This window comes from Solea solea, chromosome 1 (genome assembly GCF_958295425.1).
Source record: "Solea solea chromosome 1, fSolSol10.1, whole genome shotgun sequence".
NCBI classification, from domain to species: domain Eukaryota; kingdom Metazoa; phylum Chordata; class Actinopteri; order Pleuronectiformes; family Soleidae; genus Solea; species Solea solea.
Genome location: NC_081134.1, coordinates 17,486,254 through 17,500,092, shown reverse-complemented (window position 1 = coordinate 17,500,092; position 13,839 = coordinate 17,486,254). Strand labels below are relative to the sequence as shown.

The 13,839-nt window shown below is 39.8% G+C and overlaps 4 protein-coding genes across 6 annotated transcripts; 3 read left to right on the top strand and 1 right to left on the bottom strand.

Annotated features, from left to right (window-relative positions):
- Positions 1-629: 629 nt before the first annotated feature.
- LOC131471992 (histone H2A-like) lies at positions 630-1,273 on the bottom strand. The gene has a single exon (XM_058648874.1). It carries the CDS (start codon positions 1,174-1,176, stop codon positions 790-792), a length of 387 nt encoding a protein of 128 aa, XP_058504857.1. The 5' UTR covers positions 1,177-1,273; the 3' UTR covers positions 630-789.
- A 249-nt stretch (positions 1,274-1,522) lies between these two features.
- Positions 1,523-2,243, top strand: LOC131472224 (histone H3). The gene has a single exon (XM_058649159.1). The coding sequence runs from the start codon at positions 1,529-1,531 to the stop codon at positions 1,937-1,939; it is 411 nt and encodes a 136-aa protein (XP_058505142.1). The 5' UTR covers positions 1,523-1,528; the 3' UTR covers positions 1,940-2,243.
- A 3,006-nt stretch (positions 2,244-5,249) lies between these two features.
- LOC131471639 (uncharacterized) lies at positions 5,250-12,413 on the top strand. Of its 3 annotated transcripts, none has more exons than XM_058648302.1 (10): positions 5,250-5,497; positions 5,661-5,774; positions 7,179-7,329; positions 7,747-9,117; positions 9,234-9,373; positions 9,470-9,674; positions 9,740-9,844; positions 9,974-10,161; positions 10,823-10,964; positions 11,111-12,413. In XM_058648302.1, exons 2-10 carry the CDS (start codon positions 5,760-5,762, stop codon positions 11,698-11,700), a joined length of 2,907 nt encoding a protein of 968 aa, XP_058504285.1. In that variant the 5' UTR covers positions 5,250-5,497; positions 5,661-5,759; the 3' UTR covers positions 11,701-12,413. The 3 variants fall into 3 exon arrangements, with proteins under 3 accessions (XP_058504285.1, XP_058504294.1, XP_058504276.1); XM_058648311.1 differs by having other exon boundaries at positions 5,649-5,774; XM_058648293.1 differs by having other exon boundaries at positions 5,250-5,774.
- Positions 12,414-12,755: 342 nt separating this feature from the next.
- LOC131472249 (histone H2B-like) lies at positions 12,756-13,216 on the top strand. The gene has a single exon (XM_058649213.1). The coding sequence runs from the start codon at positions 12,783-12,785 to the stop codon at positions 13,155-13,157; it is 375 nt and encodes a 124-aa protein (XP_058505196.1). The 5' UTR covers positions 12,756-12,782; the 3' UTR covers positions 13,158-13,216.
- The last annotated feature ends 623 nt before the right edge of the window (positions 13,217-13,839 follow it).

Here is a 13,839-nt window from a genome sequence, read left to right as displayed (position 1 = left end):
ATAGCAACAATAATAATAATGATAATAATAATAATAATAATAATGATGATAGTAATGATAATAATGATAATAAGACAACAACAATAACAACAACAACAACAACAACAATAACAATAATCCGTTTTTATTTAACAGTTCCCTACAGTATTTGTAACTGGGTCACTGATTCTATGCCACCAGAGGGCGACAGAGTATGAAAACACACCGACCACTTCAAGAAGGGAAGTAGTACTAAATCCTAGACTTGACTCATGATAATGTAGTGCATATTGTTGCTCTATAATTTTGTCAGCAGGAAATAACAGTAGAGGCAAATTGTTTATCATGAGCCAAACATTTCTAGTCTCAAATCATTGTGCATAGACTTTAGACAATTTTATGTTTCAAGCTAAAATTACATTCTAGAACCCTTTACAGTAAGTTCCATGTTATTTTGAATGGCTGAACCAGAACCGACACTTTGCTGAAACATGTGCCAGCATTTCACAGAGAAATGGGATATTGCAAAAAAGGTGACATGGCACAGGTAGTCTACAACGCACTTTATTTGAAAGAAGAAATAAAATATAAAATAAATGTTTTCTTTGTGTTTATTTGATTCTAACTATATTTTTTAATAAAGAGATGAATTATCATTATTTGATCAGATATTTTATATGCATTAACATTATGTCAAGTTTATATTTACTGAGCAGGTTGATGAGACACACGAGGAGCAGCTCTTTATTAGAGTGAGTGTGTGGCTCTTAAAAGAGCCTTTTGTTTGTTTGTTTGTGGAGTTGTTGTGGTTTACTTGGACTTGGCGGCCTTCTCGGTCTTCTTGGGCAGAAGAACAGCCTGGATGTTGGGCAGCACGCCGCCCTGAGCGATGGTCACTCCGCCCAGGAGTTTGTTGAGCTCCTCGTCGTTGCGGACGGCCAGCTGCAGGTGGCGGGGGATGATACGGCTCTTCTTGTTGTCGCGGGCGGCGTTTCCAGCCAACTCCAGGATCTCAGCGGTCAGGTACTCGAGCACAGCGGCCAGGTACACGGGGGCGCCGGCACCCACACGGTGAGCGTAGTTGCCTTTGCGCAGCAGCCTGTGAACACGACCGACGGGGAACTGGAGTCCAGCACGAGAGGAGCGGGTCTTTGCCTTAGCGCGGGCTTTTCCGCCGGTTTTGCCTCTTCCTGACATGGTTAATTTTTACTAGATTTGTCTGACAAAATCAGAGAAATTGTGACTCAAACAGCGCAAACCCTCCTTTATATGTCCACGAAAGCGCGGGAGACTCCTGTCAGACCAACCAGAGCAGAGCAGCAGAGGGGGGGATCACCCTCTGCGCTTTCAAGCCACTTTTGTCCAATAAGCAGCGGGGTCTCGGGCTCCTCTGGGCGGCGCTGCGCTCCTGGAAGAGCCGCTCACCACCAATCAGGAGCCGGAGGACTGAAGCAGCGTCACCGTGTCACAGCTGCTCCCACAGTTTAAGAGCAGAGAGTCGCTCGTGTCTGCTTCACTTTTTCTCCTGTTGAAAGCAACAAGCAGAAACATGGCAAGAACCAAGCAAACCGCCCGTAAATCTACCGGAGGTAAAGCTCCCAGGAAGCAGCTGGCCACCAAGGCTGCGCGGAAGAGCGCGCCTGCCACCGGCGGCGTGAAGAAGCCTCACCGTTACAGGCCCGGTACCGTGGCTCTGAGAGAGATCCGTCGCTACCAGAAATCCACGGAGCTGCTGATCCGCAAGCTGCCCTTCCAGCGCCTGGTGAGAGAGATCGCTCAGGACTTCAAGACCGACCTGCGCTTCCAGAGCTCCGCTGTCATGGCTCTGCAGGAGTCCAGCGAGGCTTACCTGGTCGGCCTCTTCGAGGACACCAACCTGTGCGCCATCCACGCCAAGAGAGTCACCATCATGCCCAAGGACATCCAGCTGGCCCGCCGCATCCGTGGAGAGAGAGCTTAAACTCTGCTGCTCCACTAACCTTCACCACAACGGCTCTTTTAAGAGCCACCTCACTCTAGACTCTAGACCACATACCTCTGAATTTTTTTTTTTTTATGTGTTCATATTGTTCCTAACTTTTATTGTCAAATACAGACAAGGTTCCATAATGACAATTTTATGAAGCATTAATTATTTACCCATTTTACTTTATTATCTGACAGGAGCTGTGGAATTTGTAACTCTTGCACTCAATTTACTTTGAATCAATAGGAATAAATCAAATAAAACATGTCTGGCTTCCAGGTCAGACATTTTCTATTAAGGGTCTGTGGTTTTATGCACATTGAAATGCTCAACATCAGCATCACAGCACTGCATACAGGCCTAGCATGTACTGTATACTGTTACTATAATAATGTTAGTACTGTAGTTTTCAGTGTAAAACTATTAACATTTGCACAGCAGCTAGTGCATTTCTCAAAACAATTAGTGCAAACTGCAAAACCTAGTGGATAACATGCAGAAGCATGTCACTTGCTCAAAATGGATAGTCCATTGCTCAAAAGCAAGTATTCATGTCAATGAAACTGCCAGTGTCATCAAAATGAGAAGTCTTGACACCATCGTTTATTCTAAGATAGTCAAATGGCTTTGTCAAGTTTTCATTATGACAGTTTATTCTCTCAGTATTTTCCAATGCAAAAAAAGGTCAGAACTCGGTGACACTACATGAAAATGCTCAAAACAGCACTATACACTACTTGTACAGCCATTTGAAAACTACAGTAAAATTACACATTGCTGTAGTTAGGGGAGTAAGTGAGTACAAGACACTGAATACGTACGTTTCACATTTTTACTGTATATGGTCTTTGCAATTCTCCACCATTGTGCAAAAGAAAAATACACTACAGTCACTTATTTAGAACAAACATAAGACACACCCTTTTGGTCGAGCTGTGCACAAATGTGAACAATATAACACTACATATTGTAACTGAACATATAGGTAAATCATTCTGGCACATCCAGACGTTCCTGTCTGCCTGGCCACATATTTTCATCTACATCACATATCTTCATGTCGAGGAAAGTATCTCCTGGAGTGGTGAATCACCCTCTGCATGACTCTGCCAGAATTTGATAACTAGTTCAACAATTTTGTATGTAATGACTCAAGCAATGAAATGAAGAATATTAGTTTTATTGGGAACAACTATTCAGTATCCATAAGTATAGTTAATTTTGACTGACATGACATAAGCAAATGATAATGTAATAAAACAGCAGAGAATTGTATAAAAGCAACTGATACATGTCCAAAAGCATTTGCAGTTGTTCAGAGGAAGGAGAAATTGCTACTATGATGTGCACACATGACTAAATGTTGTGGAGGTTAAACTAATAGTTCTGAGAATGTTCATTCTGATCTGAGAAATGCACCAAAGCGACTGAGAAAAACTGTAAAGTCATTTAACTAATAATCATTTTCTAATCACTTGTTTTTAAATTCACCTACAGAATGCTTTAAAATCACAATTTTCCATATTGTATTTGTTGTCATATTAATTGTTGTTTGTTTGTTTTTATATAAACCCTGACAGTTTCATCTTTTATTTTGGGAGACTTCTGAGACATGGTCACTGACTCTCTTCTCCTGTTAGGGGCGCTGCTGCACCATAGACAACTTTATCCACCATGAAAACCCACAGAGGAAGAATATGGCACCCCTGGCTTCAAACAGGTCCTCAGACAGCCTTTGTATAGCCGTGAATCTCGACATAGTCACCATAGTTGTGTATTCTACTATTCATTAAAATGAGTGGACGTGGAAAAGGAGGCAAGGGTCTTGGTAAAGGAGGCGCTAAGCGTCACCGCAAAGTTCTCCGTGATAACATCCAGGGCATCACCAAGCCTGCCATCCGCCGTCTGGCTCGCCGTGGCGGAGTGAAGCGTATCTCTGGTCTGATCTACGAGGAGACTCGCGGTGTGTTGAAGGTTTTCCTGGAGAACGTGATCCGTGATGCTGTCACCTACACCGAGCACGCAAAGAGGAAGACTGTGACCGCCATGGACGTGGTTTATGCTCTGAAGAGACAGGGAAGAACTCTGTACGGCTTCGGCGGTTAAACTCACTTCACTTTGTCATCAAACGAAACAACGGCTCTTTTAAGAGCCAACCACTTTGTCTCTGAGAGCACATAGTCCTGTAATTTGTTCCAGTTGTTCACACAACGGTCTTAAAAATGTCTAGTTAATATTTAAAGTATATGAACCAGTCAGTCATTTCAATATACATTTTTTAGTTTTCTAGCACAAGGTAAATAGAACCCTATTGAAACAGAAGGTTTTCTTATTATTCCTCGAAGTAAATCGCTTTTTTGAAAGCCTGAAATAGTGTGTTTTTGCGGCTGCATAAATCCTGGTGTAAATTAGTAATTCAGTGGTTATGCGGTACTAGTTTTTTTTTTTATATATATTTGAAAATAAAATAAATTAAAAAAAAATATATATAGCTATTGCTCTATAAAATGATGTATCAATCATGAGATGCTGTTATTAAATCCTCTGTAGCTACTGTAGTATACAGTGTAAGTAATTAAATAAAACGCAAGTTATTGCAATTCAATTTATTATGGTTAAAATTGAACCCATTTGATTTGTGTCAAAAAGTCACCTTGTAATAACCACACATGGTTGTTTTATATTTAGTTTCATGGCAATATCTCATTAAAGTTAACCAATCTTCAAAGGACGGCAGTAACATCAAGGTTATAAGATTGTATTTTCCATGTTTTAGTCTGCTAATAACAACAGTGATGTAATGAGGAATGACTTAATGATGACATGTTTCAACAAGAATAGTATCTTCTCAGGTCAACTGAACCATTCACACCATATGTATATGTAACTTAACTGAAACGACACATTAAACTGTCAAATAAATACAATATGATATAAAAGATGACATTAAAACATTACACATTCACTGCAATAAACACAATCGTCTTGTATGAACAACAAACGAGAAGACATTTTGTTTGATTCTTGTATGTATTTCATTAATAACTCATTTAACAAATGCGGAGGCATCACATTTATGTTCAACTGAAAGGATAACATGACGGTAAAACAATGTATTCTTGTTAAATTTCTTGTCATGTAAAATGTGAGTCACAGGAACAATATTTATGTCTACTCTTTTTTCTGTCTAAAGAAAAAACTGAAGGACAGAAGCGATTTGTTTCTTTAATAACATGTATCGTGTATGTACTATATTCCCAGTCTGGCACGGTGAGGGCAGCCCAACTGTTGGGTCCTAGTTGGGTCCTGAGCCGCTCCGCGAGCATACTGTGGCAGCTTCATACTGAGATGAGACTTCTAAGTGTTAAAATTGGAAAAGGAATATTTCACCGATTTGCATTTAGCTTTGTATTACTATAAAAGGTATTTTTGAAAAAAATAAATGTGTTTCTAACCTCAGTTTCCCCTGAGTTGAGAAATATCTTCATTCTTTTCTTGGTCCTGTTAGCGTAGCTGTTAGCAAAGATGGCGGACACTGTTTACTGTTTTGAGGTTAGTTTACACATGTTGCATTTCAGGTTCTAATTTGTAAGTTTTCCTTTATTACGTGTGTATTTGTTTGTGACCCTTGTGCCAATTCATCAACAGCATTTCTAATATTAGTTATTTCACTGTTGGCTGCACTTATTTTATATTCCGTTAGTTTATATTTCAGAAACCATGTCATATGCTCAATCTCAGTAAACTGTTGAACTATATGCTGCGTCCGTATCATCGTTGCTTCTAATCGGGGCCCCCCAGGTTGAGATATACAATGATGGAGGAAAAGGTAATGGATAAAGAATTTTTTTTTGATATTAAACACTGTATAAATAGTAATTATTTGTATACATTAAATCAAGTAGGTTTGGTTTGCTAACCAGTAATCTATGTATGCTGTAACGATAAAGTTGTTTTTTTTAAATTTTATTTATATAGATGTTATATTTATCTCATTGAGACAGGGGTTCTCATTTTAAACCAAGAACCGCATAAGATAAACTACATGCTCATTATTTAGTTTTGCTTAGTTTTTTTTTATCTCTTTTTTTTAATCTTTAAATGACTCTGAGAAGTGACACACAGCTAGGGTGGCCATACGTCCGGATTTAGGCCGGACAGTCTGGAATTTAAATGCCTTGTGCGGCGCAGACTCAAGCCGGACGCCTATTTGTCTTCCTTTTGGAGTTGCATCTGAACGCACCGCTGCATATCGTCCAATGGTGTGAGACTTTCGGTTAAAAAAACAAACAAACAAAAACATTGGTTAAAAATGATTGGCTAAAGGCGGTGTCACTCAATTCTCTGATTTCACATTGGTTGAAAATGTAAACAAGCCGCCCCCTGTTCCCATGTGCTAGCTGTGTCACTCATCTCGTTAACTGAATGTTAACATGCCGAAAAGACGGACCTCATTTAATGCTGAATGGTCAAAAGAGCACACGTTTGTCAGCAAAAGTAAAGTAAAGCAAAGGTTTTTCTTCTTACTCTCTTTTGTTGTTTACATAAAAAAAGTTCGTTATGCTTATTAAGAACTGGAATGTATATTTTTTGCATTTATTCATTTATTTTTATGTAAATTTCATTAGCACATTTAAGGCCATAAATGTTCTGCTTTGTGGGACTGCACTTTGCAAGACAGTTGTACTGAATAAATACAAATACTGTGAACAAATACTTTTCACCTTCTCAGGAATATTTTTTCCTCTTCTGTTACACATGCATCATGATATATCATAGATAAATTGTCTTGTGGTGAACAGAGTATCTCAGGATCACTGTATCATGATACCATCGTTATCATGTACAAAATTGTGTTGCCGTGGGGAGTACGCTAGAGTTGTATGTTGCAATTTTTCTTTCCTCACTAAATGCCCCAAAGTGTCCTCCTTTTTGGTGTTGTAATAATGGCCACCCTACACACAGCTTTGCTAATTTGAAATCTTGTGACCTCAGTTCTTCAGTTGTTAATATAAAAGATTTGATGATGAATAATATATTTCATATTTAGAAGTAAAAACTTCTGTTGAATCACTGTCAACAGTGTCATTTGATTTGATTCATTTCAGTTAGCCTACATATATTTTAGGACAGGGAAATTCTTATAGGCAAATGCAATCCAGTTACTACTTGATTGTGGATTAAACATTTTCCCATGTTAATACAAAATACATTTTATTTAATTCTCTTATAGAGCAACAATACTTTTGCCAACGGAGCAGGCCCTGAGCTGAGGAAATGCGACTCGGACACTTTTCAGTGTCCGGTTTGCCATAAAAAGGGGAGCTACCCAAAACTTGTGGCTCACCTGCAGGGCCACAGACGGTCAATTGTAGAGTATGGTGGTAAGTCCAACTATATTATCAAATGTTTTTTTTTCATTTCTATGCTGAAAGGCCTTCATTTCCCCACGAGCCTTACATGTTATGAAATATTATGTTTTTTCTCTTTGTCCTGACCATTGATAACTGTGACCATCAAACTGTTAAACTCATCCCTTTGAGTATCACACTCACAATAAGCAAACTAATCTTACAGCCATTTCATCTATGATATGTATTGACGTGTATAGAATCTTTAGTCCAAAAAAAGTTTCAAGATTACTGCATTTTTATAGATGCCCCTGATAATAATGATTGTTCTTTGAACCTCTTCATTAAGAAGTAATGTAACATTTAGCCTCTCTCAGGCGGGGCTTAACAAATGTATTGTTTTGTTTGTTTCTTGACACTTCTTAATCACTTCTCCTATCTGTCTTTTAGGATACAGTGTCTACAAATGCCAGCTTGGCTGTGTGCAAAGCCACCATTATCACTGTGGCTTTTGCACAAAAGTCATTGTGAGAAAGGAGTTTTTTGTCCGTCACTTCAAAATCTGCTGCAAGACAAAAACCACAAATACTACTGCAAATTTGGCATTCACGGTGACTCCAGCATCCACTCCAGCACCTATGGTGACTCCAGTGTCCACGGTGACTCCAGCAGCCACGGTGACTCCAGCGTCCACTCCAGCAGCCATGGTCATTCCAGTGTCCACGGTGACCATGGCGGCCCCAGCAGCAGACCATCGCAAAAAAACATGGTTGGTGGCACGCAAAAAAACGACGTGTTGTTTTTGTTGCAAACCAATCCTTAGAAAAAACCTCAAAACACACATTGAAAGGCAACACAAGGAAAAATCATCGGACATAACAGCAAATCACCACCTGAACTCTGTGTGTGTTGATGGGAAAAGGGGAATTTTTGCCGTGTCTAGATCTTTCAAGGCTACTGCACACTATATCCATGCCCAAAAATGTACCTGGGGTAGTCACCACCATGTGTCCTGCCAATTGGAGACATGTAACAGGGCATATGACAATGCACTGCCAAGTGGGTTACTGGAGTTTGACTGTGTCCATGTTCGGTCGTTGGCATTTAGTCCTGTGACCACCACACCAGCTGTTTCTCTTGATGATGGGGTTCTCACAGACATGCTGGAAAACAAGTGGTTAAGCCAAAACTGTGTGGCTGAATGTCTGACAAGGAAACTGGCAGCTGATGATCAAGGTGCACCCCTGAGTGTGGTGGTAAACCTCGAAAATGAACAGGGACACATTTATCTTTCTGTGTTTGAGCCACACATTTCATTGTATTCTAGATATGGGAGGGTCATGGTCCACTATGACAATTCAGACAACTCATTGAGTTGCCCCTGCTCAGAACCCTGGACATCTTGCCCACACAAAGCCATATCAAAGTGGCACCTGCACCAATTAAGGCCTGACTTCTTTGTACAAAATATGGATTGTCAAGAAGAGTCCTCCGATGCACCCATGGAAGATGATGCAACACCCGTGGAAGATTATGCACCCATGGAAGATTATGCACCCGTGGAAGATGATGCACAGCCTGAACATGGTCTTCTGTATCCCCCGGAAGGAAAAGCACTGGTTGAAATGGTGGATTACCTCATTTCACATAAAGCCCTGCCAGCAAACCTTCCGAGGAATTTGATTTCATCAGAGGATATGCCAAGGCACTTAGTTCCCAAAGAGAACTTCTGTCACAAATGTCCCGGCAAAGTTCCACTTTCTGGGGCGATAGCCATTTGCAAAAATGCAAAGATTGTATCAGTCACTGGAATTGTGGAGGGTAGGTTGCATTACATTACATGAAAAGTTATGGCTACATGTTTCATGTCTATGCTAGTCAGTCATTGTGCAACCGTTATATTGCTGACAAGACTTTAACAACCTTTTCTTTTGTAGGTATAACTACATATTTTAAATTATGTGTCACATGCAACACATTTTATCGATACCAGGAGTGGACAGACGGGCTACACAATTTTAACGATGGTGTCATTTTGACACACCATTTCTGCCTTTTCCTGAGGAACTCTGTACAGGTCATTTACAATGCTCTCGATGTCTGTGATTTGTTAGCCTGTGTTCATTTCCTTTGGATATTGACCTGACAGTTTTTCATCCACATTTATCTGCAGAACCATACAGCAGTGGCGAGCGCTGTGGCGGCTTTACAAGCCACAAACAAAGATAAATATCCAGACCACGACTCCATACTTCACGGGTACCTTCATTTTGAAGCTCTTTCAGCACATGAGTATTCATTCTCTTGTGCGAGTTGTGGAAACCATCCTCCTGTTGTCATCATGGATTTGCATAAGAAGGGAGTCCTCAGTGTGCCAAGTAAGTCCGTTATTTGGGGACAGGGTACACTGTCAACTGTTATTTGACAAATGTTTTTCTTTCAGTGAGTGACCTTAAAGAGCCCCCATCTGACTTTAATGGCGAGGTTGACATGGAAGACTTTTGGCATTCTGTCAGCCAGGAAATTATTTGCAGAGGCTTTGTGAAGAGTAAGTGAAGTGATTGTTTTTAACTTGCCCTATGCAAGATAATACATCCACTTGTGAGTGCCATTTTATTTAGTGTAGTTTTGTAATAATAATGTTTCTGCTTGTGTTGTGTGTCCGGCTCTTATCTAGGCAATGCTGCAAACCCTTGTGGGGTATCTCCATCGTATCACAAATGGGCACCATGGATAGGTCCTCACACCAGAGCCAGCAATATGGTGTTTAACAAGGAATACAAGAAGGTCAAAGGCAGTAAAGGATCCAACCCGCTAAAGCAGGCAGAGGTGGATAGATTGACAACTGAAGTAATGGACTTAAAGGTGAGATCTGCATTCAAAGGTTAACCCACAAACTCTAATTACCAAACAATGATTCATATTATAAGAGATTTTTTTTAAAGGAATACTACCCTGGTTTGCAATGTGGCTTTGTATTGCTAGAATAGCAGTAGTATTTTTTTTTTTAAATTGTGCTTCCCTCCCTCAGTTTTCCACTGAGTTGTAAAAAGTTTTTTCATTTGACTCAGCATAGTGCAAACGTGGGTTCAAGGTTTGAAACTACAATGGCCATTTCTGCACTTTTTAGACCCAGTCATATTGGGACGAGACCGCATTCCCAGAATGTAAACATGGTGTCCGCCGTCTATGATAGAAATATGCTGACCGGCTCTTGCTCTGCAGAGAAAGTGGTAAAAACAATGACAGAAGGGAGTTTTCAAAATGAAATGGCAAAAGAAGAGTCCTGGCAGTGTAATGTGCAGTGCATTCTGGGAGTTGTTGTTGTTCATCTATTTGACTATATGCACTTGCTATAACTATTATTTCACATTTCTACTACATAGATGACCCAGTTTTAATAGACATTCATCTTTCCAATGGTGAACTATTCCTTTAAGTGCTAGAAATACATTACTTATCATTTAGCTAAGGTCTGTCCATTACAGGGTTCTGGTTGTTGATGTGCTTGCCCATGTTTTAACAGGTTGATTTACTGCGGACTTTAGTAAAACAGTGTGGCCTTGATTCATCTGGATCAAAAATGGATCTTGTCATCCGCTTGAGAGAACAGATGAAAGACCGCAGTACCTATGACAAGGTGTTTCAGAAGGTCTGGGGTGCATCAGGTGAGTTGGAATTAACTTTTGGTTTTGTGAAAATTAAACATATACAGCAAATTGTGTATTTATTACTATCCACAAGCTGCTATATGTTGCACTTAACATTATTAGTTGTCAATATATTGAGATTTTCAATTTATTTTCCTGTTAAGGTGGCTGGGCTGTGATAATGTGTCCCTGTGGTGTTGTGAGTTCAGTGAAGTTCAATATCCGAGCAGAAAGTCCACAGGATTATGCAGACATGCTGCTCTCCTTCAAACACCTGCCAAATGTAGTCATGGCCTCACCTCAAATTCTGGACTCCGCCAAGAAGGGAGAAATGGAAAAAAAACTGCCCTGGGTAAACTTGCGGAAGAGGCCTGCAGACATAAATGCACACCCAGACACAGGATCTGCAGATCACTATGCACTATATGACACATTTCATGAGGCAAACATGAAAGACCTAAAAGACTGCCTCAGAAAAGTTGGTCTTGTCCCAGAAATCTGTGGATGGGTGAATTCCCAAACAGCAGAACAATTGTTCTCCAAAATGAGGAAAAACAATCATTTTCTGAGCATGATGTCCCCAGGAAGCCATGTCTTTCTCATGAGATGTATGATTCATCATCATAATCTGACAATAAATGAGAAGACACTAACAGATCTTCAGGAAATATCGACAGAGGACATTGCCACAGACAGGGCTGGACTGGGACCAGAAAATAGCCCTGGCATTTTAGGCTTTGGCGGCACACCATGATTATTTAACTACATGCGGGGGCACATGACATGTGGCATGTTGAAAAATGGCTATCAAACCTGGAAATCATGATGTTCTCATGATGTCTTTTAAGTTTTAATGATGATTTTTTTTGTCAAATGGAGCAAAGAAACCAGACAATATTCACTTTTAAGACATGATTGTATTACAGTAACGCAAATTAAATTCAGTGTCATCGATTTTGTTGAATCGCCAAATAAATACAAGGAATAAAATGTAATAGATGACATTAAAAACAATAAACATTTGTTGCAATTGACAACTTTATTCAACGTTCTAGTATTAGCAACTTTTGAGAGTTAGGACATTTTGTCTGGGTCTTCTGTTTATCTCATTAATAATTAATTGAACAAACATGGAGGCATCACATTCATGTTCAACTGAAAGGAAAAAATTACTGTAAAACAATGTTTTCTAACTTTTACCCGAGGTTTGAGTCTCTGAGTTTCTACTTGATACAAAAGCAGAAAAGTGTAAATGTGAGTCACAGGAACAATGTTAATGTAGTCACTTATTTAGGTCTGAATAAATAAGTGAAGGACAGAAGCGATTAGTTTCTTTAATCAAATGTATTGTGTATGTTTTCTAAAATGTCTCCACTCTGTTTCAAACAAAGACACCATCTCCACATCCAACCACAGTGAGCGACGCAACCAATCGCAATCATTTTTTTCAATTGACGGCCCTAATATATATTTTTAACAACACCACTAGTAAATATAATAAACGTGTAAATAAAGTAGCCTATGTTTATTTATATTACAGCATATCAGAAGTCATTGTGTTCACTACATCAGACATTTGAAGCATCAAATCTGTAGAAATCTGAAGAAATAACTAAAGAATAGTTTATTTTATTAAAATGTATCATGTATTTGTTTCTAAAATGTCTCCAGTGTGTTTCAAACAAAGACAACACTATCTCCCCCTCATCCAACCACAGTAAGAGATTGAACCAATCACAGGAGGGGGAGCACACAGTGGTGTTTGCATGGAGCCTTTATAAGTAGAGTCTCCTCCGCTTGCTGCGACTCATTCATCTGAGTAAACTGTCAGTCAGGATGCCTGAAGCCGCCAAGTCCGCGCCCAAGAAGGGCTCTAAGAAAGCCGTGACGAAGACCGCCGGCAAAGGAGGCAAGAAGAGGAGAAAGAGCAGGAAGGAGAGCTACGCCATCTACGTGTACAAGGTGCTCAAGCAGGTCCACCCCGACACTGGCATCTCGTCCAAGGCCATGGGCATCATGAACTCGTTCGTCAACGACATCTTCGAGCGCATCGCCGGTGAGGCGTCTCGCCTGGCTCACTACAACAAGCGCTCCACCATCACCTCCAGGGAGATTCAGACCGCCGTGCGTCTCCTGCTGCCCGGTGAGCTGGCCAAGCACGCCGTGTCCGAGGGAACCAAGGCCGTCACCAAGTACACCAGCTCCAAGTAAACACACTGCTCGGACTCCAACAACCTCATCAACCCAACGGCTCTTTTAAGAGCCACACACTTTATCTAAGAGAGTTCACATGATCTTTACACACTGTTAATAACATTCTTGTCCTTTCTCTTGTTAAATGTAAAATTAATAAAACTGATTAGTCATTAAATGTTGTTCAGTACCACATAAATAGGATTAGGAAAAGTTGCCATATGTTGTATTTTAAATGGAAAGACAATATTTGTGAAATGAATGTGCACCAAACACTTAATAACACGTCTGAATTATCTGACTTGAATCACTCACTGATTATAATAGAAATACCACACTAGAGCTGAAAATAGATGAATCTTGGAGGAACTTCAACTCTTTACTCCATAGACTGATGAATGACATCAGCAATCACTTTGAGTAAACTTTCATAACTGAAGGAATTTAAGTTGCATCTAAGGTAGTTATTAACCATATAATACCTCAGTCATTTAATGTTTTCTACATCATGATTAATAATCAACCAAGTCATACATGCAGATCAACAGTGAAAATGCACTTAGTTAGTTTTGCTGCTATTTAAGATACAAGCAACACATATGCTAATCATTTATTATGAGGTATAGAAGGTTATTGTGTTCACTACACAAACACAAATAAAGTCATTGTTATTAATTTAAAGCAAAACTACAGAGTATTT